This window comes from Nymphalis io, chromosome 21 (genome assembly GCF_905147045.1).
Source record: "Nymphalis io chromosome 21, ilAglIoxx1.1, whole genome shotgun sequence".
In the NCBI taxonomy this organism is placed as follows: domain Eukaryota; kingdom Metazoa; phylum Arthropoda; class Insecta; order Lepidoptera; family Nymphalidae; genus Nymphalis; species Nymphalis io.
Window position 1 is genome coordinate 914,544 of NC_065908.1, and position 26,525 is coordinate 941,068.

At 38.4% G+C, this 26,525-nt stretch overlaps 1 protein-coding gene across 1 annotated transcript in view; it reads left to right on the forward strand.

Moving 5' to 3' along the window:
• Positions 1-26,119, forward strand: part of LOC126776664 (mucin-2-like) — a 51,096-nt gene extending 24,977 nt beyond the window's left edge. Inside the window, exons 2-11 of the mRNA XM_050499286.1 lie at positions 13,306-13,358; positions 14,977-15,254; positions 16,007-16,166; positions 16,485-16,655; positions 16,774-16,952; positions 17,878-18,013; positions 18,121-24,175; positions 24,236-24,751; positions 24,812-25,243; positions 25,321-26,119. Coding sequence (XP_050355243.1) covers positions 13,326-13,358; positions 14,977-15,254; positions 16,007-16,166; positions 16,485-16,655; positions 16,774-16,952; positions 17,878-18,013; positions 18,121-24,175; positions 24,236-24,751; positions 24,812-25,243; positions 25,321-25,559 — 8,199 coding nt within the window. The 5' untranslated portion in view covers positions 13,306-13,325 and the 3' untranslated portion in view covers positions 25,560-26,119. The remainder of the gene's footprint in view (positions 1-13,305; positions 13,359-14,976; positions 15,255-16,006; positions 16,167-16,484; positions 16,656-16,773; positions 16,953-17,877; positions 18,014-18,120; positions 24,176-24,235; positions 24,752-24,811; positions 25,244-25,320) is intronic.
• The last annotated feature ends 406 nt before the right edge of the window (positions 26,120-26,525 follow it).

Genomic DNA, 26,525 nt, shown 5'->3' on the forward strand with positions numbered 1-26,525 from the left:
TTTTTCGAGGAGACGGTTTGGAGCTTATTCCATTCACGCTGCTCTAATGCGTGTTGGTAGAATACACATGTGGCAGAATTTCAGTGAAATTCAAGCAAGTTTCCGCACGATGTTTTCCTTCACCGTCAAGCACGAGATGAATTATAATAACAAACATATAAATGATTATAAATATAATAAATAATGTGCAAGCAAAACAAAGTAAGTAGTTAATTTTAAAAAAAAATCTCCAATATTGTGACCAACCTTGGAGTATGTTGAATAAAATGTGATGAGTAAGAATATGTACAGATATTTAGTAATAAACCATCGTGAGAACTGAAGTTTGTTGAGTAATACGTTAGAAACATACATACATTATCGCAAATGTATCGTTGCGAAGTATTTAAGATGCTTAAAGCCTTCTTTGTTCATGGCCATCGACTTTAAATGTTTTTAGTAAAAAAATGTTAATATTTTGAGTTTCAAAAATATTTTCCTTAATATAAAAAGAGTGAATATTTTGATCTTACTCTATCTATATTCTTCTATTTTTTAAATTACCAGCGAATATTCAAATGCATTATCTGATATTCGAGATAAGATCAGAAACGAACGCACGTTTTTAGCATACTCACGTAAAAGGTCCCGGTCGCACGGAAAAGGTTAGTATCATCAAATTTCGATATTACGATAGCTTATTTAATAATATACAAATTGATTTCAACGGGTTTACTAAACACATTATGTATATATATTTGATTATATATTTTTCTGCTTAAATAAACCCACTCGTGATGTTGTGAAGCCGAGATGGCCCAGTGGTAAGAACGCGTGAATCTTAACCGATGATCGTGGGTTAAAACCCGGGCAAGCACCACTGAATTTTCATGTGCTTAATTTGTGATTATAATTCATTTCGTGCTTTACAGTGAAGGAAAACATCGCGAGGAAACCTGTATGTGTCTAATTTCACTGAAAGTCTGCCACATGTGTATTCCACCAACCCGCATTGGAGCAGCGCGGTGGAATAAGCTCCAAACCTTCTCAAAAAGGGAGAGGAGGCCTTAGCTCAGCAGTGGGACATTCACAGGCTGTTACCGATGTTGTGAATCTATTTTATTCCGACGGAACGCCTTCAAAACGTAATAACGTCAGTAGAATATCTGATGAATGTACGGTCTCCAGATTTACAAATTTAAGTGTTTAAGCCGCTTGGTAATTAAACAAACGACTTTACATTTAATTGTTATTTAGGAGATATTAATTAAACATTATAGATTTTATTAGATTGTCAGTTTTGTTCTTCCGAAAATCACTGACCAACTGTTGACAATCTGTTCTTGTTGATAACTCAACATAAGTACTGATTTTATATCAAACTATTTTTTTGTTTTTAATGTTTAAAATTTGCGCGTAGATCCAGTCGCAGCTTAACGCTATTAAGATACTCAGAACAGTATTATATATATTGTAAATGATTACAATCATTAATCTTAACATTTGAACTCGACCACATTACTATTAAATGAACTTTACAAATCTTATGATGTGTTATTTGATAATATTTAGAATGGGAACCTCATACTGAAGTTTAAATATAATTATATACATTTCATTTGTTTGAATCATACATTTGTCCAAGGTAAAATTTCATAAGGCCTAGTGAACAAAGATTTTATCATAGAAATTTATGTGTTTCGCATCATTCCATAGCGAAATTATAAAACGAATACGATTAATATAAAATTTAAATTAAACAATAATATTTAAATTTAGAACACGAAATGTGTTTTAATTACCTATTTATGCAAGGCAAGAAGCACAAAGCCAAACAGAATACGGAACAAATAAGGTTCTAATACTATAAGACTATCTTTATTTAAACATAGAATACATTTATAAAAAATACTAGATACTATTTTTAGGGTCCGTTCACACAGACCGGCTCGGAGAGGAGAGCAGATTTTTATCACGTTGGAAACAGTGTTTTGAGTGATTGTAGTAAAGTTTATTTTTGCATTTGCACCTTTTTTGTCATTAAAAATGCCTGAACGCGCTTCGTGTGAAGTAATAAAAGGAGCCGACCGGCTCCGCTTGCGTGCTCTTTCTCGCTCGCACCCGCTTTCAGATCTCTTCCAGCCGGTCGATGTGAAATAGTTGGCGGCTCCGCTCCGGCCAATTCCAAGCGTATACGACCCGGTCTGTGTGAAAAGAAAAAAGCAGGCCGATGCTCTCCGAGCCGGTCTGTGTGAACGGACCCTTAGACTACACCAATTATTCGAAGGCGTAATCACTGTTTCTCAAACGCCTTAATAATTGAAGTATTGTGGCTTATCGCTAAATATCATAAACTATTCGCAAGGACAGTGCTTAAATCACGTGATGAGTTCCAGTAAGTTATACAGCATCAATTATTTATAAAAGTAGAATTTAAAAACACCAAGTCGTAGTTATGCGCTCAACCATTTTTGTAAACTATGTATTTATAAATTAAAGGGTATGGTGTAACTAAAATGTTTCCATTAAAATTATTCGCTGTTATAATTGATTATTTTGTAAATACAGGTTCTGACATTTTTTTAAGTTGTAACTTGCTTTACGAGTTTTTGCGATATCTGTGTCTGTTAAGCCCTTTAATTTTTTTTAACTAGCCTTATATCCGTTATATTATATTTTTGTCAAAAACTGACAATTTCTATGATTTTTACGATTATCACATGAATATAATTATATATGAAAATATCTATATGAGTAAAAAGATTTATTCTTTTATTTAATCAAAGTATATGAATTGTAACAAAACATTCCTTTATATACCTAACATTTTGATACACTAATGGTTGAACTTTACATGTATTTCACATGTCACGTTGACCCGAATACCTAAAAGGTCAACACATTCAGATCCGCAGATTAAATAAGTAATTATTATGTCGAATTAAATTAAAAGAAACTTACTGCTTATTCAATAACATAATACAGGCTGGATGGATAATTAATTTTATAATGAAATTATGAACCGACTTTGCTAATGTTATCTAGTATTAACTTTATTCTCCAAGTCAAAATTTACTTTACATATTATATTTTTTAAATTTTAATAATTTGTCAATATTTAAACCTTAAATTTTAATACTATATTGTTCTTTTTTAATTTACGGCTATTTCAATTCAAGGCAAACACTTAAATGAAATTGCCTGATAAACAGTCCCATATTATAGGTATGGTACAAATACATGTATATACCTAAAAGAGAGGTTTTAGTAAATTATATTATTAGTATTATATACTAAAAGCTGCATCTTTCCTAACATATATATATTTAGTAGTATTATATAAATATGTATATATGTATTAAACAAATGATTGAGGATATAATTAGATAACATTTTAATAATTGCTATTCTTAATGTATATCTATTTATAAAATACATTAATTATAATAATCCGTAAGTTGATTGTATGTAAATAACATGAGTTAACATTAAACTTGTAAGAAATATAACAACAAGGAAATAAACATGTAACGATAAATATATATAATTAAATAAAAACTTTTTCGTGAAGAACCTTTTCTTAAATAAAACTAAATGAATGGATGAAAACTGGTATTATATTATTATAGTTTTACAGAGCTAGGCTATGAAATGATTAAATAAAAAGACGGAACGTGGTTACAATGACAGATTTTCTTTTTATTAGATAGAGTCATTAAGATCGGTCTACGTTCATATTTTCAACATGAATATTAAAAAAATATATATAGGTACCTAGCTACTTATCAATTATAATAACGAAGAGTGATGATTGTTTTTTTTTGCCGGTTTGACTTTAGACGTTTGATGGCGATTGAAAAGTGCTCATAAGAGGGTACTCGCATAAAAATTGTTTGATAAAATCAGTCCGTTATTAATTTTGTATTAATAGTTGTAAATAGTAAATTGAAAAACCGGGATGGCCAAGTAGTTAGAACGCGTGAATCTTAACCAATGATGGTTTCAAACTAAGAACAGGAAAACATCGTGAAGCAACCTGCATATGTGTTTCAATAAATTTTTGCCACATTTATGCACCGGGTTGCAAAGTTCTGAAGAGCTCTAAGTCTTCTCTTCAAAGTGAGTGGTCTATACACAGGCTGCTACTTAACTTTTTACTTTAAATATATAATAACTATTATTATTTTTGTAATATTTGCTTTGCAAGACGGCAGTTTCAAATACATAAGGAAGTGTGTGAGATCTATGTATTATGCAAATTGCTGATGACAGTTCAAGTGTATATGTTCTCGGTTCAAATTGGTATTAAAGAAATTAAAACCTATTTTATTATAAGGAACCGATTAGGTATGATATTAAAAAAATATTTTAACATAAAAATTAAAATAAACATGCATGAGAATGTTTTTAAGTAGGGTTTTGTTGAACACAGATACAAAATATTATTAACAATTTAAGATGTAATTAAAAAAATATAAACAACATTTATAAAATGGTATAATATTGTACAATTTTTATTACAAAACCAGGAGCTGTATTTTATTTATTTATTTAATACTTTAATCTATTTTGTGCAATTAACTTAAAAATAAATATAACAGATGTCCTTTTAAACACTGAATTCTCTCTTTTTGCCGTCATTGATTTGACATTCGAAAGAAGAAGACAGCATTATTTAACTAATCACCATCTAAGCAACATATATTGATTAAGTCGTGATTAATATATAAGTATATATATAATCTATGCAATGCTGAGTTATATTATGTCGTAAAATAATAAACATAATTAAAGATTATCACAAAATTACGTTAACAAAACAATGAACCCAAGTACTTTATATGCCAGGGCCATTAATTTCTTGTTGAGCAAAATTTGTGCTCATTGCCCGGAGTGTTGTGCAAGAATTAAATTACAAGTCAGTTTGTGATACACAGGCGGACGGATAATTAAGGACTTCTCTTTGCTCGTCCCGACCGAGATTTTGCAATGACAATCATTATTTTATACGTAAAAGTAACAGCTAGTAAATGTCTCACTGCTAAGCAAAGTTATCTTAAATGCACAAGGGATATAACATCTTAGTTCTCAAGGTTGGTGGCGCATTGGTAAGCGATGGTTAACATTACTTACAATGCCTATGTCTACGGGCGTTGGTGACTTCTTATCATCAGGTGGCCTTCTCATCTTAAGGCTAATCCACCAACATGATCAAATATTAATCAGTCAGTACTGGAGCTGAAACTTACATCAATTAATTACTGCGTAGTGCGATATGCGAACAACAGTAGACTAAATTCGTGCACATAAAAACCGACCACAATTTACAGATATCTGCAAATAATCATTACTCTTTTATATTTGATTCTTGTGTCCGTTTATTTTAAAATGCTGCTTTGCTAAAAATGTCACTTAAGTGGAAATATTCCTACAGTACAGTACAGTAACAGCCTGTGAATGTCCCACTGCTAGGCTAAGGCTTTCTCTCCTTTTATTTTAGGAGAAGGTTACTTCACAACGTTGTTCCAATTTCTGATACACGCAGGTTTCCTCAGGACACTTTCCTTGATATTATAAAGACGAATCAAGCACATGAAAATTAAATTGCGCTTGCCCATATTTAAGCCAGTTTTAATATGTACATTTTAATACATATAATGTTGAGATTATTACGCAAACTACATTTATTTAAATAATTGTAATGGAAGCTATGTACATATAATAATACATAAGTGTGGTTATATGCGATGCTGTGACATACTCATAAATAACGTTTTATTCAGCATAATTATAAGATGCGTAAGAAAATTCTCGGTCGACATTGGAATTTTTTTATGAATCACACTCGTTGTAACTTTTATATAATACAAACAGGCATTTTTTATAATGTCATAAGTTAACAGTAGGTCCAATTGACCACTTGATGGTAAGTGAAAAATTTCAAACATTCCTTACATCGCCAATGCTCCACCAACCTTGGCGACTAAGATTTTATGTGTCTTGCGACTAAGATTTTATGTGTCTTGCAGCTACACAGGTTCATTCGCTCTTCGAAAGGGAATATGTAATAACAACGCTACTGTTTGACGGTAGAATGTGTGGTAGTGCCTACCTAGGCGGTCTTACACAAAATCCCTATTTACCAAGTCATGAACAAAAATAGAAACCATTTTATCTAAGAAACATGTTATTTATAAATAAAGCTCACGGATACAGAAGAAACGACCGTCAGCTAGACGACCCTAGTATAAATCATTTACGGCGATATATTAATTATTAATGTTATGTTGAGAGGCCCAGTGATTAAACGTAAATATTAACCGAAGGTAGTGTGTTCAAAGTTTCATGCGGTTAATTTACTTGGCGATTAACGAAAATACCGTAACGAAACCTATGTGTTGGATCTACCACGTGTATCCACTGACCCTCACTGGAATAGCGTAATGGAATTATATTCCAAGCCGTCTCCTGTAAAGACGAGGTGTTAGTACAGCAGTGGCTCATGTTAGTTTTTTTTTCTTTTCTTTTTTACCGATGGTACACCATTTGAAGTGTCGGGAATCAATTAATCGCATATTATATAATACATAGATACCTACCAGCGTCGCTGTAAATCAACTTCTATATCGTTTAACCGATCGTTATGAAAATTGGTTTAATATATACAAAAGCAGACCAACGTCTGCCGAGTTTTGCTAGTATTAAATAAATATTTTGACTATTAGACTTGACAATCGACTCATCGACTAATATATTACATTAATCATTAATACGTAAAATCTAAATGATTATAATTTTATTAATATTAAAAGTATGATAAAATAACGATGTTACCAGTTACATAAACCGAGTAAAATCCTTATTCCACCTGTTAATTATAATGTTACATTCGATTTTAAAAAAAGTTAAGACGATATCTATGGATGTTTATGGTTTTATTGCAATCGAAATTATATAATAGTCTGAGCGGATTCTCAATGTGGACCAGTCCGACCGGTCAGAAGGGTTTACGATGCGCCTGCGCATGTCACTTTGACCATGGCACACAAAATAAGCATGTACCCAATCTTACATAAATTTCATCTCCATTCATTTATTAGTTAAGTAATAACTTTTCGTTTCAATGTCATATGTGAAAAAAAAAACATGTCGAAATACGACCATTATGGAACCGCGGGAATTATGTTATTTTTTACGCTCCGAATTGTGGTAACGTAACGATCTTTAATCTTCTTTTGGCAAACATTAATAAGGTAAGCGTTCGGAATATTATAAGAAGTTTATAGCTAGCTTTGACATTGACCTCGTTTTGGGATCATGACGTCATACTAAATCTTCATTTTGTATTAAATATCGTATTATTTATTATTATGCGCTACTTCATAAGGTCTGAAATGCTAATAAATATGTTTGTAGAAGCAATAACCTTAATGACATTATAAAATAAAGTAACTATTCTTATATGAGAGTATCTTGTTATCCTTTTATGTTTGTTTAAATAATTTTTAATAAAAATTACATATATTAATCTACTATTTTATCTGGTACTACTTATAGGCCCGTGAGGCCTTACCTATTAGCGTTCAGCTGGTGTTTATTTAAAGACTGATTTCTTTATTTCTGATATCATTAATTTGACATAAGGAAGAGTGCGCACCCGTTAAACAATAGTTTTTGGTTCAGGCGTTGTTTCATATAATAAAGCGATGGCACACGTGAATCTTAGCCGACGGTCGCGGGTTCAAATACGGGCAAGCGCTTTTGGGTTTTTATGTGTTACCGCTGAGATAAGGTTTCCTTTTCTTTAAGAACAAAATATGGAGCTTATTTCACCTCCCAGCTCAAATGCGGGTTTTTGTAATGATGTTTTCCTTCACTACCGAACACAAGATAAATTATAAAAAAGCTCTTGATACTTCTTCACAGGTGCATGCCTGTGTTTGAATCCTCTATCGGTTAAGATTAACGCGTTTGAACCACTGGGTCATCTCGGCTCATTAAAATATAAATTTAATTTAAAGTCTAAATTAAATTACATTAGTATGTTTCTTACGTTACAATAACCCTTGAACTTTGACAAATACCATCGAAACTGAAATCATCACATATGTTCAGTTGAGCGCTGACCTTTTAATATATAATTATTATCGTTGATCCGCATTGAAACTCTATATGTTTATTCGAACTTTGATATTAAAGTTCGATATTTTCGTCAGAGGATCAGAAAACGACATAGAGTACCGAATACCTCCACCACAAGCGAACAAAGGCTAGTCTATATTTTACTATACATGTTAAGCAAGCAAAGTTAATTTAAAAATCCCTACAATGGCTCATTTATGAACTATGAATTTGTATTGTGTATGTAATGTAATTTGCTTTATAAAAACTTGGGAACGTAATTGTTGCTTTTAATAACTGATTCTTTATCATTCGACAATAACAATCAATTATATTGCGCTCTGTAAGTCCGCGAAATGATCAATTGTTTCGGTTAATAGTAACAAACAGTACATAACCCACAGCGGGGCAAAAAGGAGCCCATAATGTCTCACTGCTTTTCTATGGGTTCCTGTTCTTTGAGAAGTTTTGGGGTTTACTCCATGCTCATTTGCAGGATGGTGGAAACACCTGTGGCAGATTTCAGTCAACACATGCTCGTGGTAGGACTTTGTGTAAGCCCATCTGGATAGGTTCACACTTATCATATATTCTACCGCTAAATAACAATATCTAGTATTGTTGTTCTAGTTTGACTCATCAGATAGTCAGGGTAACTATAGGAACATTGGCGAAGTAAGTAATGCTTAATATTTCTTACAGTGTCAATGTCTATGGGTACCACTTACCATTGATAATCACTGTTTAAAAAATACGACCAGGTGACCACGAGATGAATTTTGTTGTAAGCACAAATCAAGTAACTGAAAATTCACTAGATGTTACCTACTACTATTTTTATCCACTGATCGAACCTACGTCTAACTTTAGAAAACATTAGTTTATGTAAATAAATAAAAAATATACTTAGCTACATATAATATAACTCTACATTTTTATAAAATAAATAGCTCTTAATTATTTTAAACATATATACTTCACGCATGTTATTCACTTTAACAAATAAGGAAACACATAACTATTCATTTCGACTATACTGTGTCGAAAGATGCGGAAACGTGGACGACGTTCGATCTGACCTCACGAATCGATGATTACGTGATGAGCCAAGGAAGTTATCATCCTTAATTTGGTACTTCTATGCCCTTAATTAATATGAAATTTTTCATAAAAAGAATTTAGAAAATCAAGTCAAAATATACTTTATTCAAGAAGGCTCTTGCATTTTTTTAAAAACAACAAGCTTCTATATACAAAATTTCATGCCTATGCTGTTGATCACTGAGGACTTCCTTCGTCTGTACCAAATCCTGGGTGTAGAACCAGGTCATATTTGTCATAAAATTGCATTATCTGCTAAATCATTAGATAAGACGAAGAAGTGGTAAGACCAATTCAACTCGCAAGATTAGATCTAAACAAACTACAAACATTGAAAGTTATGTAAAAGCTTGTAAACCAATCTAATTAGACCCTCCCTACACAAGGCAACACAAGTATCCACCAATCGAATACCTTAAAGCTATTGTAGTACCTACATTGTGAGAAACTAACTAACAGGATACTTGCGTTGCTTTGTGTAAGGCCGTCAGCAAGTTGATCAGCAGAAAGGCATAAAGCCTCAATATAAAAATCACCTGTCAGATACTTTATTCGTTGTTACGTAATAAGCCTTAAGTTAATCATCGCTTGACCTGACTCGGAATTGATTCGGGTAAAGAAAAAAACGATTAATCTTAAGCTGGGTCTACATTTGATCATTTTTACGTATCGTATCGAAAACTGTATGCTTGAAGAAGACCTTTTTATTTGTTTACTTGGTGGTATGCTTTGTGCAAGTCCGCTGGGTAGATATGAGAGTACTCATTAAATATAATATATAAATAGGAATACATAATATTGTTCGGTTCTAGTTGGAACCGAATAGCATCAGCAAGGTTGGTGGCGTATTGGCGAATGGTTAATATTTCTACCAGCGACAATGTACATAGGTGCTAGTGACTAATTACCCTCATTTGGACAACTACAATTTCTAGGCAAGCGTGCTACATCCTAGACCGTGTCGATGCTTAACATCAGGCAAGACAACCGTCAAACGCTGGCCTATTAATGGTAAAAAATACTACCAGTTACATAAAAAATATCCATATGCGGAGCGCTTATTTCGACTTTAATATATAATTAGCCATATCATGTCTAGAAATCCGTCATTTATTTTAGTATCATGATTCAAAATTATTATAAACAAAATTGACACAACATGAGACAGTGTACTGGCGTGTTGTATCCCTTTAGTGATCAGGGAAAAGACAACCTACGATTGGATGCGGAGGTTGTAACATCCGTTCATGAAATAGTGTCAACATATAAAGTATCAAATCATCATATACCAGCGTCCAAGCGATCATCACGATAAATGATCGAACGGAAGAAATATTGAATGTGCACCCAGCCTTATTTACTGAATCGTGACAAATCACTTCTTGCAAAACATTACGAAATAGGCTTAACATCTTCTATTATTTGCAGATGACACTTGACACTAATATGTCAAATACCAATGCGGTACGCTTTAAAGCGATTTTATCCTGTCGAACATTTGTTTTTTTTTTATATAATATTTGTCAGGTGTTACTGTCTGTCTGGTCGGTAAAAACGTAACGTCCTTACTTTTTAGCTTTTTTGTTTTTTTTCACGTTGCATTACGCGTTTCCCCCATGCAACAGTTAGGGGGTATGTGGGGCTTGCCGGTGTCCGAGGCGACGAGTGCACCCCAAACATCGGAATACCCACTAAAAAACCAGCGGTACCCTTTCCGTTTTAACGAGGAACGCCACGGGATCCCTTGCACATGCTACCGTGACGCTCTGACGGATGGCCCGCCTATGCAGGCCTCTATTCTCTATGGGTGATTACCAGGGTACTGAGAATGGGGTTCAAGCTTGCTTCAGATCGAATTTCATTAATATAAGTTTATTCTTTTAGCCGTAAAAGCATACCAGACAGACATAATTACTTTCGCATTTTTGGTAGTATAGATAGTTTCCGCCCGCGGCGACGTGAACGTAAAATTTCATGATCAAAATTTGATTATTTAAATCGTGAAAACAAACGAATGAATTCACATTATTGTTTGTTTATTTGTTTATATTAGTTATGATTTTTAAAAGCCGAGATGGCCTAGTGGTAAGAACGCGTGAATCTTAACCGATGATCGTGGGTTCAAACCCGGGCAAGCACCACTGAATTTTCATGTGCTTAATTTGTGATTATAATTCATCTCGTGCTTGACGGTGAAGGAAAACATCGTGAGGAAACCTGCATGTGTCTAATTTCACTGAAATTCTGCCACATGTGTATTCCACCAACCCGCATTGGAGCAGCGTGGTGGAATAAGCTCCAAACCTTCTCCTCAAAAGGGAGAGGAGGCCTTAGCCCAGCAGTGGGACATTAACAGGCTGTTACTGTACTGTAGTTATGATTTGGAGTTTAGAGTTTGACTGCCTAGTTGGTCTATTGGCTTGATGTAAGGCCGCAGAGCCGGAGGTGCTGGGTTCAATTACCGATTTTATTGGGTTTTTCTGTCAGAAAATTCTCAGTAGCTGCCCGGAGTCTGGAAGTTGGAAGTGTGTTCATTCACGTGCCTCGTAAAGCACGTAAATCCGTTGGTCCTGCGATTGAACTCTTTCCGGTCGTGTCATATTGTCACCCCATAGGATTATGAGAGTTAGGGAATAAAGAATGAACCTGTGTTTGCGCACACACTTGTGCACTATAAAATCTCCTGCGTAGTTGGCTAATCTCTCTTGAGATTGGTCGCCGTGGCCGAAATCAGTCTGGAGGATATTATTATTATTATTTGGAATTTAATTTATCCAACTATTATCCTTACATTGCCGTGTAGTACAAAGTGTAGCTTCGGTCAATGACATTTTATCTAAAGACGCATTTCGTTCTTACGAAACGAACGTCGTTATGTCTAGCATAGATTTATAATCTTTATTAACAATCGTCTTTTTTTCTACTAAGGAATTAAATATAATATTACCTGAAGATTAACAAACGAATTGATCGTTTTTTATCAAGATAAACGTATACATATTACATAGATCCACAAATATTTTTTAATATTTACCATGAAATGACATAAATGGAACTTATATAATTCAAAATAAAAATTGCTGTGCCATAGTTGGTCGCAATAAAAATTGGCGAGTATCGTCTATGAAATAGTCATACAGTTTTTATTAATCACTACCTGTCTAAATAATGGTCTACATTTTTTTTATAGAGTAGGAAGGCGGATGAACATATGGGCCACCAGATGGTAAGTGGTCACCAACGGCAACGGAAATGTTAACCATCGCTTACATCACCAATGCACCACCAACCTTGGGAACTAAGATGTTATATCCCTTGTGTCTGTAATACACTGGCTTACTCACCCTTCAAACTGTAACACAATAATACCAAGTACTGCTGTTTTGCAGTAGAATATCTGATGAGTGGGTGGTACCTACCCAGACCTGCTTGCACAAAGTTTTACCAACAGTATATAAAAGGTTTATATCGTTATATAATACTTGTAACTCGAATGGTATACGCGCAGTAAAGCCCCCAGTTGGCATGATTTTATCAACTAAATCTCATAACAAATTTAATGAATTATACACCCAAACTTTCCTCGTCGCTCCATCCATTGCTGTAAACTGTATGATAATCCCTTCTGTAATTTTTGAGTTATAATATGTAATTACGAATTATATACATCATTTATATGTAGGAAATAAATTTTATTAATTAATTTTATTATTGTTCGTACATATCCGGAAAAGACATCTTTGCTTATCTTACATTATTAATGTATTAAACATTAGTTATATCCTATAGGGTCGTATGTTTGAATGCAATGACTTTGCATGAGTGATCAAATGAACAGTAGGGCTATTCTGTAAGAGCAAACTCGAAACTCACCGTAGTAATCGGTCGTGAAATTTCAAAAAGCGATATGCGACATTGACAATAATATTTATAACATTACAAGAACAAACGCATCAAAATAGTATATCACCATAAGTCAGTTGTCAGCATTTCGCGGGTGAGTTATGAAGTGAGTTCTAACAGAATAGCACTGCAGCACTATAAAATATGTGTATAAGTTCTGTCAAATATTAAAATGAATTAATATTATTTCTTTATTTCCAGGGCCCCATGAAGCGGCTGTCATGCACATAGCGACACTGATTGCACTCGTGCAGGTATGTAATAATTTATTCTGTCATTTTATTAAATAAATACATTGCGACATAATTTCGTTCATGTTCAGTCAATTTTGCCTAAAATTGCAACTTCATCTATTTGATCTGTACACCTCATACTGCTTTATTAATTATCATGTCCTTTACGCAAAGGTTGTCTGGAAGAGTTCCCTCTTCTAAAGATAAGACAGCCATTTGTAAATGTCATTAATTATTTTTTTGTGTCTATACTGCATGTAACTCTTTTGGTGTTGAATAAAACATATTCTATTCCTTGTTAATCTAGTGGTTATTTAATGTGGCTGAAGACCCTGAGACCCTTCAAATCCAAGATCGTCCAAAAATAGGGTTTTCCATCTGACTGTAAGATTATGAAAATCGAAAATAAAGTAGCAAGGATTGTTAATATTTATATAAGCGGTTTTCTTTGTACTTATGAAGCGTTATTCAACTCTAGCAAAGGTCGACGGTATTACGTAAAAATTTCGTTGATGATTTCATCCTATGCAATAAAACCTACACCATAGATTTCCCAATTTATTCATCATGTTGAAACTATATGTAAATCCCATAAGCTTCCGTCAATGGGATACATGGTGTTACATAAAACTTTCTCATGTAATCATTAAGAAATATAACTAATTATAAAAAAAAAAAACAAAAATCATAACCATAATCATTACAAGTAATAAATGGTTATATAGAAAAGTCTCGTCTCTCCTGTCCTGTCTCGTCTCTCCTGGGACGTCCCGATGCTGACTAGAATGTCTCTAAACTCGAGACTTTGAATATGTCAAGACTTTCCATACTCTAATCTCCGATACGATGTTGCCATATACCAAAACATCAATACAAAACTTAATTGTGATATTTCAATTAAAGAATATTAAACCGAATTAACGACTACGATTACATTTTTGCAATAGTGACAATTTTTTTGTAGAATTGGTAAACCAGGAAATCTTTTGATATTTTCCCTTCTAATATAAACGTTATATGTATATAGCATTTTATTCTACACGTGCGAAAACGGTACGAGTGGCTAGTTAAATATATATTTCCAAATTGATGTCGAAGTTCAAAATAAGAATTCAAATGTCTTTGAATACTTAAACAGCTTATGTTTATGAAACAATACTTCTTATATTTCTCAACTCAAAACAGCTGTAATCAGGCGAAATAATGCGTGAGAGAAAAAAAATCACATTGTGTTCACAACTAACAATAATCTTATAGATAAATTGATAGCAACGTAGCCGACTTTACATAAATAAATCTCATAAGTATGTCGGTATTAAGTACACGTGTAATTTTAATTTTATGGAGATTAATTGATAGTATTCTTAATTATAATAACTAGTCGGTTTGAGAGCTATTGGGCCATGTGAACGAGATAATGCTGTCTTGTGAAAAGATTGAGGTCAATTTATTTGAAAGCGAGCGCTAATTTACCTTATCATCATTATTAGTTTACCCTTATCTTGTCACATTGTATTTATTTATTTATCTTCCATTCATATTTGTACGATAAAATATGACAAGAAACATGTCCTGAGTTTTTAAATTAAAAAAAAAAGGAACACTCAATTGATTTGCTAATTCTAAGTTTCCGCTGTAGCTGTCGCTCGCTACAGCTGTTTCAGATGTCGGAACGCTCACCGCAGCCGAACTAAACCTTCAGCTGGCTGGAGAAAATGGCTTATCACCATTCTTCGAAGATGCGAGCGATGAAACCGGCGTCAATTTCGTGAGGGGTTCAAGAGCTGCAGATTCACCGCTCTCACCGGACATTGACGTACAATGTTCAGCAGACCACATCCAAGTAACGGTTGATTTCTCTGACATATACGATGGAATCATTTACAGCAAGGGTTTCTTAAATGATCCTAAGTGCAAGTAAGTAATTTCAATTATAATGACATCAATTACTAAAATTGTATTTCACATATGTAATTATATTTCTACCACCAAACCGTATTACTTAGTATTGTTGTGTTCCGGTTGGAAATATGTTTGAGTCAGTGTAACTGCACTAGGGACATAACATCTTAGTAAGCCTATTTGGTGGAGCATTGACGTTGTAAGAGATGGTTCATATGTCAACAGTGCCAATATCAATGAGCGGTGGTGACCATTAACCATCAGGTCAGGCCTATTGGTCAATGCGCGTACATATTTGTAAATTGAAAAAATGTATATAGATTGTTATTGTCTAGTGCGACATTGATTTTTTATTGATAATCAATATTTAAAATTACCTAAAATATTTAAAATAGAATAACAATAACGAGAACAGTAAAACGTACGCTACGCTATATATACCTCGAACATTATATTATATATCAATCATTCATAACAATTGTTATAACTAAGTGTCATTTTTGCATGTCGTGGTTACCTATAAGTATGCCAACTTTTACCCTTAGACCTGTTAATTTGTAATCTTTTAATTTGTAATTATTACTGTATGCCATGTGGGTGATCCTAAATAAATAAATAACTACACATATAAGGGCGCTTAAGTAAAGAATATTGTGTAACATAAAGTACCTTAAGAGAATCATCATTATTGACAACACCTTGTAATCTTTCATTTGAATTCAAATATACACTCTACTTACTTATTAACGTTATAACAATTTCTTCAGATACGTATCTTCCGGAGGCAGCCAATCTCGCTACTCATTCCGAGTACCATTGAATGGCTGCGGAAGTCGACCACTTTGCAACGCTTGCGGTACCATCGACAACGTTCTCGTGTTCCAAGGAGATGAATTAGTCCAAGGATCTTATGATTTCGCTAGAAAGGTATGAATAGAAACACAATTCTTATTATTATAATACATCTTGCATTAGTAATCAGTAACAATACTTCTGAAAAAACCTCCTCTCCTGATATAAGCTTGGAACGAAGAACTTAACAACACAACACCAGTTTAGATCGTTTGATAACGTTTGACAAGCACGTGATGAGTTATAAATACAAATTAGGCACTTTATCATACAGTGGCTGTTATTTAATTGGCTTTAATCAAATTGATTGATATTTACACGCCTTTCTTTTAAAGTTCAACCATAATAAATGCAGTTCCGTGTAAATTATTGATGATCCTTAATATGTCTCAGATATCATGTGCCGGTACTGCTCTGGAAGTTTCCACTGGTGTCAGAAAGGAACAATCACATATTCTAAAGCTGAAGCCTTTTATGGTTGATATGCTTGATGTAGTTGCAGTACAAGGACCAGCAGGTGGCGTTGAATGCTGGATGGATATTCAGAAAGGAGTTTTCCCCAAAGTAAGTTCTAATTTTAAAATTAAATTGTATAATATATTCAAACAATTCTTATTTGACTCGACACGCTATAAGACATTGCAATTTTTATATTATAAAGCATGTTTTTTTTTTCTTTTAGACTACTCCATTGGAAAATTCAATCAAAATCGGTGAATATCTCACCATCCTTATATATTTGAAAGATATCAGAAATCAATTCAATCTTAAGATTCACGATTGTTGGGCGTATGATAACGAAGATTATGATAGCTCGAAGACAAACAAAATTCAACTGACTGACAAAGATGGTTGTCCCAAGTAAGTATGATATTTTTAAAATAGACTTACCTAAATAAGCCGAGATGGCCTAGTGGCAAGAACGCGTGAATCTTAACCGATGATCGTGGGTTCAAACCCGGGCAAGCACCACTGAATTTTCATGTGCTTAATTTGTGTTTATAATTCGTCTCGTGCTTAACGGTGAAGGAAAACAACGTGAGGAAACCTGCATGTGTCTAATTTCATTAAAATTCTGCCACATGTGTATTCTACCAACCCGCATTGGAGCAGCGTGGTGGAATAAGCTCCAAACCTTCTCCTCAAAAAGGGAGAGGAGGCCTTAGCCCAGCAGTGGGACATTAACAGGCTGTTACTGTTACTGTTACTGTACCTAAATAAACTTTGAATATAACCTAGCCTTGCCCCGACGGGCTTACATAAAGCCTTACCAACAAGTAAATGGGAGCGAAATTACATTACAAGAGATGATTATACTTGATTTTTTACAGTGCTAATGTCTGCGTGGTGGTGACCACTTACCATTAGTGGCTATTTGTAATCAAATAAAAAATTAACTTACAAGTGATCTAATTTCAAGAATCTGATCTTATTGTAAATTAAATATTGTTCTGAATTATAAAGAAAGAAGATAATATTAAATCTTAACCTGGTAAAAAGCGTTTGCTGTGATATACCAAATCAGACTAATAAAATATCATATATGACTTTATTACTTGGAATATACTATTTTTACTTATCGTAAAATATAATTCATTTATTAAATTTGTCAAAAAACAGTTAAACGAATAATTCAGTATTATTGTACCGCTGTGTCATTGCAACTTGTTAAAAATATTTGTTACATTTAATTCTACTTACTCGTTTTAAATTTATATGTAAGCACATTTATTATAATCATAATACAATTAAAGTACAATTGACATGTTCATATTTTTAATTAAAGGAAAAAGAAATTCATCGATTCATGGCAGAAATCCACGAATACTGGAAAAAGTGGAGCGACATTAATCGCTTACAGCAAAATAAGTGCTTTCCGTTTCCCAGAAACTGACCAGGTCTACCTGACTTGTAATGTTGAGGTAAGATACATAATATTATAATTTCAAATGTACAAAAAATTTACATAATTCTGGTAAACTTCTATTTTCCAAAAACACGACTAAGGAATAAGTATTTTTCATTTCAGCTATGCACAAGCAACTGTGATGCAAGCTGTAATGGAATCAAAAAGGAAATAACAACTGTTATACCAGACATAAAATGCTATCCAGGGTCTACTGACCCTCTTTGCTCAAGACCAACAACATCTGCACAACCAAACTGCTTCCCTGGCAACAATGACCCACGTTGTCCTAAACCAACAATTCCTCAACCTAACTGCTTCCTCGGAAGTACTGATCCTCGGTGTCCCAAACAAACTACACCTACACCAAATTGCTACCCCGGTAATACAGACCCACGTTGCCCAAAGCCTACGACGACTGAGGCCCCAAGATGCTTACCTGGCAGCAGCGATCCCCGTTGTCCAAAACAAACTACACCTACACCAAATTGCTATCCTGGTAATACAGACCCACGTTGCCCAAGGCCTACGACAACCGAGGCTCCAAGATGCTTACCTGGCAGCAGCGATCCCCGTTGTCCGAAACAAACTACACCTACACCAAATTGCTACCCCGGTAATACAGACCCACGTTGCCCAAGGCCTACGACGCCTGAGGCACCAAGATGCTTCCCGGGAAGTAGTGATCTTCGTTGTCCCAAACCAACAACACCTGTACCTACAAACTGCTACCCTGGAAACACAGATCCTCGATGTCCTCAGCCTACAACCCCAGAAGCCCCAAGATGTTATCCCGGTAGTACCGACTTGCGTTGTCCAAAACTTACGACTACTCTACCTCCAAAACCAGTATGTTATCCTGGATCACCAGACCCAAAATGCCCACAAAATCCAAGGCCTACACCTATAACACCACCTACATATTTGCCTCCATCTACGGAAATACCTAAATGCTATCCGGGTTCAACAGACGCTAGATGTCCTAAGCCAACAACAAGAGTTCCACCTGCATGCTTCCCAGGCAGTGACGATCCGCGTTGTCCAAAGCTAACCACCCCCACACCATTTAAGTGCTTCCCAGATAGTACTGACCCACGTTGTCCAAAACCAACCACTCCTGCACCTCCCAAGTGCTTCCCGGGAAGTACTGATCCACGTTGTCCTAAACCAACAACAATAGTACCACCAAACTGCTATCCTGGAAGTACTGATCCTCGTTGTCCAAAGCCAACACCTGCTCCTCCAACATGCTTCCCTGGTAGCAGCGATCCCCGATGCCCTAAGCCAACGACTCCAGCACCACCAAACTGCTACCCTGGAAACACAGACCTTCGTTGCCCTAAGCCTACTACTCCTGATGCGCCGAGATGTTTCCCTGGAAGTACAGACACTCGTTGTCCTAAGCCCACTACTCCTGCTCCTCCAAGATGCTTCCCTGGTAGCAGCGATCCCAGATGCCCTAATCCAACAACGTCAGCACCACTTAACTGCTACCCTGGAAACACAGATCCACGTTGCCCTAAGCCTACTACTGCTGAAGCGCCGAGATGTTTCCCGGGAAGTACAGACACTCGTTGTCCTAAACCCACTACTCCTGCTCCTCCAAGATGCTTCCCTGGTAGTAGCGATCCCAGGTGCCCTAATCCGACAACGTCAGCACCACCTAACTGCTACCCCGGAAACACAGACCCACGTTGCCCTAAGCCTACTACTCCTGAAGCGCCGAGATGTTTCCCTGGAAGTACAGACGCTCGTTGTCCTAAGCCGACTACTCCAGCTCCTCCAAAATGTTTCCCTGGAAGCAACGATCCCAGATGCCCTAAGCCAACAACGCCTGCACCACCTAACTGCTACCCTGGAAACACAGATCTACGTTGTCCTAAACCAACAACTCCTGCTCCTCCAAGATGCTTCCCTGGCAGTAACGATCCTCGATGCCCCAAGCCAACAACACCAGCACCACCTAACTGCTACCCTGGAAACACTGATCCACGTTGTCCAAGACCTACAACTTCTCTACCTCCTAAGCCAGTCTGCTACCCTGGGTCTCCAGACCCTAAGTGTCCTCAACCACCTAGGCCTACAACTCTAACACCACCTACATATTTGCCTCCATCAACTCCAGCACCTCCAAGATGCTTCCCCGGTAGCAATGATCCCCGATGTCCTAAACCAACGACACCAGCACCACCTAATTGCTACCCTGGAAGCACTGACCCACGTTGTCCAAAACCAACAACTCCTGCACCTCCTAAATGCTTCCCTGGAAGCACTGATGCACGTTGCCCTACACCAACAACACCTGCTCCTCCAAGATGCTTCCCTGGAAGCACTGATGCACGTTGCCCTACACCAACAACACCTGCTCCTCCAAGATGCTTCCCTGGCAGCAGTGATCCCAGATGCCCCAAGCCAACAACACCAGCATCACCTAACTGCTACCCTGGAAACACAGATCCTCGTTGCCCTACTACTCCTGAAGCACCGAGATGTTTCCCTGGAAGTACAGACTCACGTTGTCCTAAGGTGACTACACCAACTCCTCCAAGATGCTTCCCCGGTAGCAGCGATCCCAGATGCCCCAAGCCAACAACCCCAGCACCACCTAACTGCTACCCTGGAAACACAGATCCTCGTTGCCCTAAGCCTACTACTCCTGAAGCTCCGAGATGTTTCCCTGGAAGTACTGACACACGTTGTCCTAAGCCGACTACTCCAGCTCCTCCAAGATGCTTCCCTGGTAGCAGCGATCCCAGATGCCCCAAGCCCACAACACCAGCACCACCTAACTGCTACCCTGGAAACACAGATCCTCGTTGCCCTAAGCCTACAACTCCTGAAGCGCCGAGATGTTTCCCTGGAAGTACTGACACACGTTGTCCTAAGCCGACTACTCCAGCTCCTCCAAGATGCTTCCCCGGTAGCAGCGATCCCAGATGTCCTAAACCAACAACCCCAGCACCACCTAACTGCTACCCTGGAAACACAGATCCTCGTTGCCCTAAGCCTACTACTCCTGAAGCGCCGAGATGTTTCCCTGGAAGTACAGACACTCGTTGTCCTAAGCCCACTACTCCTGCTCCTCCAAGATGCTTCCCTGGTAGCAGCGATCCCAGATGCCCCAAGCCAACAACACCAGCACCACCTAACTGCTATCCTGGAAACACAGATCCTCGTTGCCCTAAGCCTACTACTCCTGAAGCGCCGAGATGTTTCCCTGGAAGTACTGACACACGTTGTCCTAAGCCGACTACTCCAGCTCCTCCAAGATGCTTCCCCGGTAGCAGCGATCCCAGATGCCCTAAACCAACAACACCAGCACCACCTAACTGCTATCCTGGAAATACAGACCCGCGATGCCCTAAGCCCACAACGCCTGACGCACCGAGGTGCTACCCTGGTAGTACTGATTTGCGTTGTCCAAAACCTACAACTCCTTCACCTACCAAACCAGTGTGTTATCCCGGTTCACCAGATCCGAAGTGCCCACAACCACCTAAACCTACAACTCTTACTCCACCTACATACTTGCCACCAACTTCAGATTTACCTAAATGTTATCCTGGCTCGACAGACGCTCGTTGTCCTAAACCAACAACTCCTGCTCCTCCAAGATGCTTCCCAGGTAGCAGTGATCCCCGATGCCCTAGGCCAACGACACCAGCACCACCAAATTGCTACCCTGGAAACACAGACCCGCGTTGCCCTAAGCCAACTACACCCGAAGCGCCAAGATGTTTCCCTGGAAGTACAGACGCTCGTTGTCCTAAACCAACAACTCCTGCTCCTCCAAGATGCTTCCCTGGCAGCAGTGATCCTCGATGCCCCAAGCCAACAACACCAGCACCACCAAACTGCTACCCTGGAAATACTGATCCACGTTGTCCCAAGCCTACAACTTCTCTACCTCCTAAGCCAGTCTGCTACCCTGGGTCTCCAGACCCGAAGTGCCCTCAACCACCTAGGCCTACAACTCTAACACCACCTACATATTTGCCTCCGTCAACTCCAGCACCTCCAAGATGTTTCCCTGGAAGTACTGATCCACGTTGTCCTAAACCAACAACACCAGCTCCTCCTAAATGCTTCCCTGGAAGCACTGATGCACGTTGCCCTACACCAACAACACCTGCTCCTCCAAGATGCTTCCCCGGTAGCAATGATCCCCGATGCCCTAAACCAACGACACCAGCACCACCAAACTGCTACCCTGGAGACACAGACCCGCGTTGCCCTAAGCCTACAACACCTGAAGCGCCGAGGTGCTTCCCCGGTAGCCCAGATGCACGTTGTCCAAAGCCAACAACACCTGCTCCTCCAAGATGCTTCCCTGGCAGCAGCGATCCCAGATGCCCCAAGCCAACAACACCAGCACCACCTAACTGCTATCCTGGAAACACAGATCCTCGTTGCCCTAAGCCTACTATTCCTGAAGAGCCGAGATGTTTCCCTGGAAGTACTGACACACGTTGTCCTAAGCCGACTACTCCAGCTCCTCCAAGATGCTTCCCAGGTAGCAGCGATCCCAGATGCCCTAAACCAACAACACCAGCACCACCTAACTGCTATCCTGGAAATACAGACCCGCGATGCCCTAAGCCTACAACACCTGACGCACCGAGGTGCTACCCTGGTAGTACTGATTTGCGTTGTCCAAAACCAACAACACCTGCTCCTCCAAGATGCTTCCCTGGTAGCAGTGATCCCCGATGCCCTAGGCCAACGACACCAGCACCACCAAATTGCTACCCTGGAAACACAGACCCGCGTTGCCCTAAGCCAACTACACCCGAAGCGCCAAGATGTTTCCCTGGAAGTACAGACGCTCGTTGTCCTAAACAAACAACTCCTGCTCCTCCAAGATGCTTCCCTGGCAGCAGTGATCCTCGATGCCCCAAGCCAACAACACCAGCACCACCAAACTGCTACCCTGGAAATACTGATCCACGTTGTCCCAAGCCTACAACTTCTCTACCTCCTAAGCCAGTCTGCTACCCTGGGTCTCCAGACCCGAAGTGCCCTCAACCACCTAGGCCTACAACTCTAACACCACCTACATATTTGCCTCCGTCAACTCCAGCACCTCCAAGATGTTTCCCTGGAAGTACTGATCCACGTTGTCCTAAACCAACAACACCAGCACCACCTAATTGCTACCCTGGAAGTACTGACCCACGTTGTCCGAAACTAACAACTCCTGCACCACCTAATTGCTACCCTGGAAGTACTGACCCACGTTGTCCGAAACTAACAACTCCTGCACCACCTAATTGCTACCCTGGAAGTACTGACCCACGTTGTCCGAAACCAACAACTCCTGCACCTCCTAAATGCTTTCCTGGAAGCACTGATGCACGTTGCCCTACACCAACAACACCTGCTCCTCCAAGATGCTTCCCCGGTAGCAATGATCCCCGATGCCCTAAACCAACGACACCAGCACCACCAAACTGCTACCCTGGAAACACAGACCCGCGTTGTCCTAAACCTACAACACCCGAAGCGCCGAGGTGCTTCCCCGGTAGCCTAGACGCACGTTGTCCAAAACCAACAACACCTGCTCCTCCGAAATGCTTCCCTGGCAGCAACGATCGTCGATGCCCCCCACCAACAACACCAGCACCACCTAACTGCTACCCTGGAAACACAGATCCTCGTTGCCCTAAGCCTACTACTAAACCGACTACTCCAGCTCCTCCAAGATGCTTCCCCGGTAGCAGCGATCCCAGATGCCCTAAACCAACAACACCAGCACCACCTAACTGCTATCCTGGAAATACAGACCCGCGATGCCCTAAGCCTACAACGCCGGACGCACCTAGGTGCTACCCTGGTAGTACTGATTTGCGTTGTCCAAAATCTTCAACTCCTTCACCTACCAAACCAGTGTGTTATCCTGGTTCACCAGATCCAAAGTGCCCACAACCACCTAAGCCTTCAACTCTAACTCCACCTACATACTTGCCACCAACTTCAGACTTACCTAAATGTTACCCTGGCTCCACAGATGCTCGTTGTCCTAAACCAACAACTCCTGCTCCTCCAAGATGCTTCCCTGGTAGCAGTGATCCCCGATGTCCTAAGCCAACTACACCTGAAGCTCCCAGATGTTACCCCGGTAGTAGTGACCCCCGCTGTCCTAAACCAACTACACCTGAAGCTCCCAGATGCTATCCCGGTAGTAGTGACCCTCGTTGTCCTAAACCAACTACACCTGAAGCTCCCAGGTGCTATCCAGGTAGTAGTGACCCCCGCTGTCCTAAACCAACTACACCTGAAGCTCCCAGATGCTATCCAGGTAGTAGTGACCCCCGCTGTCCTAAACCAACTACACCTGAAGCTCCCAGATGCTATCCAGGTAGTAGTGACCCCCGCTGTCCTAAACCAACTACACCTGAAGCTCCCAGATGCTATCCAGGTAGTAGTGACCCCCGCTGTCCTAAACCAACTACACCTGAAGCTCCCAGATGCTATCCCGGTAGTAGTGACCCCCGCTGTCCTAAACCAACTACACCTGAAGCTCCCAGATGCTATCCAGGTAGTAGTGACCCCCGCTGTCCTAAACCAACTACACCTGAAGCTCCCAGATGCTATCCAGGTAGTAGTGACCCCCGCTGTCCTAAACCAACTACACCTGAAGCTCCCAGATGCTATCCCGGTAGTAGTGACCCCCGCTGTCCTAAACCAACTACACCTGAAGCTCCCAGATGCTATCCAGGTAGTAGTGACCCCCGCTGTCCTAAACCAACTACACCTGAAGCTCCCAGATGCTATCCCGGTAGTAGTGACCCCCGCTGTCCTAAGCCAACTACACCTGAAGCTCCCAGATGCTATCCAGGTAGTAGTGACCCCCGCTGTCCTAAACCAACTACACCTGAAGCTCCCAGATGCTATCCCGGTAGTAGTGACCCTCGTTGTCCTAAACCAACTACACCCGAACCTCCTAGATGTTACCCCGGTAGTAGTGACCCCCGTTGTCCGAAACCAACTACACCTGAAGCTCCCAGATGCTATCCCGGTAGTAATGATCCTCGCTGTCCTGAACCCCCAAGAAAGTCCACTACACCAACTTCATGTTACCCTGGTTCTAAGGACCCTAAATGTCCGCAACCATTCGCCCCTAGTAGTACAAACCCACCTTCGACATACTTGCCACCATTTCCTGCAGAAAATGAAGTGAAGTCCTCTCGCGTGAACAGATTAGCTATAAAAAATTTCGATTATTACGATTCTCAGTCTGAAATAGGTAAGTTGAAATGAACACAGAAATCAATTTTATGCAAAACTTTTATATAATAATATATTAAAATGTCTTGATTTCAGATAACTTTGAACTCTCGCGAACCAAACCAAAAACAAGGAATGCTAGGGACGTTAGCAACTCCATATACGATACAGTCAAAGAAAATGCCGGGCAATTAACTGGCTTAGAATACTCCGCAGTAGTTGGGTCTATTATGTTTATAGTAATGTCCTTAGCTGTAACTCTTTTTATATATAAGAAAAAGGCAAGTCTTAAACGAGAAAATGTAGTAATTAAAACGAATATTCATCCATGCTAATATACAATTAAAATATAATTTTCGTAGAATATGAATGTGATCATTGCTTCGTTTATTTTTAAAATGTTAATGCCTGACGCGTTTTTATAAAAAACAATAGATTTTATATGAAATAATATTCACTGCCTTTTAAAGCTTTTTATATGTTATTCAGGCATTTTAAATGGATGCCTTTATATCATAAAGGTGCCATAGGTTGATATACAATTTAATTTTTTTGTAGCTAACATAATTACCTATATTCCTAGTCAAAATACATAAAGGTCCATTATCTTAATGTTTATATATTATATATAATTATCTTGCTTATTTTTTGTATACATATACTCATTTGTGATAATTGTAAATATATAACAATTTTATGTCGTGGCCATCCGTTTAAATTTAAGGTAATTCAATTTATGTACTCTGTAAGCTAACATTCTGCGTTGTGTTATTATTGATATATAATTATTAACAATTGCAAAAATACATAACTCAGAATGTAAGTAAATAGATTTTTTGATAAAATATTATACGTTAGTTTGTTGTATATTGAGTCAATCTAAGTAAAACATTCTATGAATGTGTAAAAACTGTTTTATTTATAACACCCTAGCGTTCTATAATAACTTTTTTCGGACCGCCCTGGGGTTTGAACATAGAACCTCTGGATCTGCGGCCTTATATCTTAGACCAACGAGGTAGTCATATATAACTTGGGAACACTGACTGACTATTTGGTATTTATTTTCTATAATTTAGATCTTGAAATAGGTTTTTTAAAAAGATAAATCAAAACAACTACACAACAGCAAAGTAAATGTATATCGACAGAAACAATTTAGACACAAAAATAGAACAAAGGAATCAAGACTGAGCAACTAAAATATTATTTATGAGATATCCGTCACAACTGAGAGTTCATGCAGAAGTGTGTAACGCCAGCCTGGCTGCCGATGAGCTCGGCTGGGCCAGACTACACAA